General features: G+C 74.5%; 1 protein-coding gene across 1 annotated transcript in view; it reads left to right on the top strand.

The window, feature by feature from the left end:
* The first annotated feature begins 894 nt into the window (after positions 1-894).
* The window catches only part of TMED3 (transmembrane p24 trafficking protein 3), a 5,945-nt gene continuing 2,128 nt past the window's right edge, over positions 895-4,711 (top strand). The window contains exons 1-2 of the mRNA XM_054713432.1: positions 895-1,145; positions 2,308-2,556. Coding sequence (XP_054569407.1) covers positions 966-1,145; positions 2,308-2,556 — 429 coding nt within the window. The 5' untranslated portion in view covers positions 895-965. The remainder of the gene's footprint in view (positions 1,146-2,307; positions 2,557-4,711) is intronic.

The following is a 4,711-nucleotide window of genomic DNA, read 5'->3' on the forward strand; positions in this document are numbered from 1 at the left end:
GTGTTCCCCCCGCAGGAGGGACGCGGCCTCCTCAAGGCCCAGGCGTCCCCTCGGCCCCTGTGCGCTGAGCTGGATGCGGGAGGGGCGCGGGGCGGGGCTGCCTGTGAGCGGGGCGAGGAGAAGGGGGCGGCTGTTTCGTGTCCCTCTCTCTGCGGCTTAGCTTCCCGCACGGGATGCCGGGTCCACTCTGCTCCCGTAGGAAAAGGTGCGCCGCCCCCCGACCCCGGCGCCCCCTTTGTAAGGAGCCCCCGCCCCGAGCCTCCCCGCGTCCCCGCCTTAACCCCGCCTGCACCTGCAGTTTCACCTGCCGGTCGCCATGGCAGCGTGAGAACCGCGGCCAAGACGTGGCCTCCCCGAGGCAACCCAGGCGCTGCCCCCCGCCCCCCCGCAGCCGCGCCGGGGCCCAGACCATCGGCATGACCTCCCCGCCCGCCGCCGGAGCCGAGCCCTCCCGCCTCCTCTGCGAAGCGGGGCTTGAATGAAACGCGGAGGCCGCCGCTTCCCGCGTCAGCCCGGCCCCGGAGGTCACGGGGCGCAGCGCTCGGTGCTGCAAACCCGCGCTTCAGGGCTGCGCCGCCCCCCGGGCCCCCCGCCAGGTTCCGGCTGCGCGGCGGCCCGTGCCCGCGCGTTGGCTCAGTTTCCGGATCCCGGGCCCGTGCGGACCAGGATGCCCGCGCTGCCTCCCCCTGCCCCCCCACCCGCCCCCCTGCCCCCCTGCCCGGCCTTTGCCGCCTCCTGGGCACCTGGGCAGGGACCGGGAGGGCGGGGGACGCTGGGCGGTGTGCGGGGCAGCTCTGGACGCAGGTGTGACAGGATGGATCCTGGGGAGCACGTGCCTGCGCTCCATCCCGGGCCCCGCCCCTCCTCCCCCTCCCCCGAGCCTGCGCACTGCGCCCCGCACACCCGGAAGCGCCACGTCCCTGGGGCGCAGCGTCGGTGAGTCGCCTCCGCGGACCGGGACCGCCATGGGCAGCTCAGCCCCGCGCCCCGCCTCCGCGCCGCCCCCGCTGCTGCTCGCGCTGCTGCTCCTGCTGCGGGCCGAGCGGCCGCGGGGCGCCGAGCTCACCTTCCAGCTGCCGGACAGCGCCCAGCAGTGCTTCCACCAGGACGTGGAGCGGGGCGCCCGCTTCTCCCTGGATTACCAGGTGGGCCGCCCCGCCCGGAGCCGCCAGGGTGGGGGTGGGGGTGCGCGGGAGGGCCCTGCGCCCGGGGGAGCCGGCCGGAGCGCCCCCTCTGGTCGGCGGGGCGCGCGCGCTGTCCGAGCCGCAGGGACCTCCGAGCCGCAGGGACCTCCGTGCCATCCGGCGCGCACGGAGCAACGGCAGCGAGGCAGGGGGTTCCGGCTGCTTCCCTCCGTGTGAGGTCGTGGTCCGGGGAGCGCAGGGGGTGAGGAGGGGGTTAGAGAGGGTCTGGGCGCAGCCGGGCGCCCCGCAGCGTTCACAGGGCCCCTGCGCCCCCCCACCCCCTGCTGGCTCTTGAGAGACCTCAGGGCTCCTGGTCCCCCAGCAGGTCCTTCTCTTAAGGGGGAGTGGGCAGGTCTAGGCGGGGGTGGCGGGGAGGCTGGAATGTCCCCAGAAAACCCTGGACACCTGCTGGCTGAGCTCGGAGAGGAGGCGGCCCAGCCCGGGCTGGAGGCTCGCGTGGGGGTGTCCGAGGCCCTGACCCGGCCACGCGCACAGCCCTGCCCGGGCACAGGCCCCAAAGGGGGTCATTCTGAGGCTGGAGAGGCCGAGGGGTTGTAGATCAGGAGCCCCCCTTGGGGTTCCCGTGGCTGTAAGCCGCCCGCAGCAGGAGGCCAGAGCCCACGCGCAGGGTCTGCGCCGGGAAGGGGACGCTCCCGGCTGGAAGCAGGAGGCCGGGCCTGCCCTCTGAGGGGCCTGGGGCGCAGCCACTGCCCGCCTGGGGGGTCTTCTCGGTTTACAAGGAGTTTGAAGGGAATGGCCCCCAGGACGCCCCCCTTCCAGTCCCCAGTCCCCGATCCTGTGGGGCGGGATCTCACCAGCTGGACCTGCTCAGCAGTGACCGCGGGGGGGACGCGGCTCACCCCGTACATCGTGCCCAGCAAACCCTCAGGAGTCCAGCAGACGCGGCCAGGGCTGAGCCTGCCCCCCAGCAGTGGGCCCTGGGCCGGCTCACCTGCCCCTCAGCCCGGGTACCCCCCGCAATCCACCCCCGTGGAGTGGGGTGTGGGCCGCAGCACCTGCTCCAGGGGTGAAGGGAATGAATGAAAGGGCAGGTCTCCAGGTCCGTCAGCGCCGGAGGGCGGTGCCCGGTAAGGTAACCGCAGGCCCGGGGTCTGGCCGCCAGGTCATCAGCGGAGGCCACTTCGACGTGGACTGCTCCGTGCAGGACCCGCTGGGCAGCACCGTCTACCGCGAGACCCGGAAGCAGTACGACAGCTTCACGCACCAGGCCGCGCACACGGGCGCCTACCGCTTCTGCTTCAGCAACGAGTTCTCCACCTTCTCCCACAAGACCGTCTACTTCGACTTCCGCGTGGGCGACGAGCCCCCCATTCTGCCAGAGATGGGGAGCAAGGTCACAGCGCTCACCCAGGTGAGTGGCCGTCCTGTGGGCCCCCCCCCGGCCTGTCCCCCCCCCCGGGTCAGCGAGCGGTCCCTGCCCACTTGGTCCCCGTCTGCCGTCTGTGTCCTCCTGACCTTGCTCTGACCTTGCTCCCCGCTCTGCAGCCGCACCCCTGCTGAGGGGTGCCCTGCTGAGGGGTGCCCCGCCCTCCCCTCTGTCCTCTCAGCACCGCGTCACACGTGCCTGGCGCCGTCTGCCTCGCGAGGTGGCGCACACCTTGGGGTGACCCAGGTTGCTCTCGCACATGAACCCCAAACCTCAGCGGCTCCACACGACAGAGGAGTTTGCCTCCCGCAGCCATCAGAGGGGTTAGGGTGGAGAGCCCGGCTCCACGGGACCACCCGGAGTGCGGCCCGGAGCACTGCGCGCCCCGCCCGCACCCTCGGCTGGAGAGCCCGCCCGTCGGGTGCACGAAGGCCGGCAGGTGCAGCAGGCTCCCCTCCCGCAGGGCTGTGGTACCGGCCCCACCCCAGGCCGCAGCGCCGGGCCTGGCTCAGACGGTGGTCGGGGACTGAGTGACCAGGCCCGGGGGCCGGCGAGACAGGCCTGCCCCTCGGTGGCCGCACCTGCTCCGGGGCCAGGGCGCCTGGGTCTCCTGGAGGCCGGGCCCCCGCTGCCCTCAGGTGGCCGTGCGCCCCGGCCCCGGTGGCCTTGGCTGGGGGCTCCCAGGCCGGGCTCCCCGTCCCCTGGCCGTTGGAGGCTGGCGATGCTGGTCCCGGGTGCTCGCCCCTCCGTAGGGGCTGCTGAGTGTACGTTTCTCGGGCAGCCTGTGCGGTGCCCAGTCCAGGCACAGGCCCCGGGGCCCGGCCACCGCCCTCAGGAGCCCTTTTGCAACCGTTTCCGAGACGCCGCGGGCGCTGATGCAACGGCGTCGGTTGGAAGGTGGTGTAACCCTCCCAAGGGGCAGGAAGTCGCGCCTCATGAGAGAGTTTGGGCAGGAGAGGCCCGGCGTGCCCTCCCCGTGGGGTCCGCTCTCCCGGCTCCTCCCCGCGTGAGGTCCGCTCTCCCAGGTCCTCCCCCCGTGAGGTCCGCTCTCCCGGGTCCTCCCCGTGGGGTCCGCTCTCCCGGGTCCTCCCCGTGAGGTCCGCTCTCCCGGCTCCTCCCCCCGTGTGGTCCGCTCTCCCGGCTCCTCCCCGTGGGGTCCGCTCTCCCGGCTCCTCCCCGTGGGGTCCGCTCTCCCGGCTCCTCCCCCGTGGGGTCCGCTCTCCCGGCTCCTCCCCGTGAGGTCCGCTCTCCCGGGTCCTCCCCGTGGGGTCCGCTCTCCCGGCTCCTCCCCGTGGGGTCCGCTCTCCCGGCTCCTCCCCGCGTGAGGTCTGCTCTCCCGGATCCTCCCCGTGGGGTCCGCTCTCCCGGCTCCTCCCCGTGTGGTCCGCTCTCCCGGCTCCTCCCCGTGGGGTCTGCTCTCCCGGCTCCTCCCCGTGGGGTCCGCTCTCCCGGGTCCTCCCCGTGTGGTCCGCTCTCCCGGGTCCTCCCCGTGGGGTCTGCTCTCCCGGGTCCTCCCCGTGTGGTCCGCTCTCCCAGGTCCTCCCCCGTGAGGTCCGCTCTCCCGGGTCCTCCCCGTGAGGTCCGCTCTCCCGGGTCCTCCCCCCGTGTGGTCCGCTCTCCCGGGTCCTCCCCCGTGGGGTCCGCTCTCCCGGGTCCTCCCCGTGGGGTCCGCTCTCCCGGGTCCTCCCCGTGTGGTCCGCTCTCCCAGGTCCTCCCCCCGTGGGGTCCGCTCTCCCGGGTCCTCCCCGTGGGGTCCGCTCTCCCGGGTCCTCCCCGTGGGGTCCACTCTCCCGGGTCCTCCCCGTGGGGTCCGCTCTCCCGGCTCCTCCCCGTGGGGTCCGCTCTCCCGGCTCCTCCCCGTGTGGTCCGCTCTCCCGGCTCCTCCCCGTGGGGTCCGCTCTCCCGGGTCCTCCCCGTGGGGTCCGCTCTCCCGGGTCCTCCCCGTGGGGTCCGCTCTCCCGGGTCCTCCCCGTGGGGTCCGCTCTCCCGGGTCCTCCCCCCGTGGGGTCCGCTCTCCCGGGTCCTCCCCGTGGGGTCCGCTCTCCCGGCTCCTCCCCGTGGGGTCCGCTCTCCCGGGTCCTCCCCGTGGGGTCCGCTCTCCCGGGTCCTCCCCGTGGGGTCCGCTCTCCCGGGTCCTCCC

Source organism: Eptesicus fuscus, chromosome 25, assembly GCF_027574615.1.
Source record: "Eptesicus fuscus isolate TK198812 chromosome 25, DD_ASM_mEF_20220401, whole genome shotgun sequence".
NCBI lineage: Eukaryota > Metazoa > Chordata > Mammalia > Chiroptera > Vespertilionidae > Eptesicus > Eptesicus fuscus.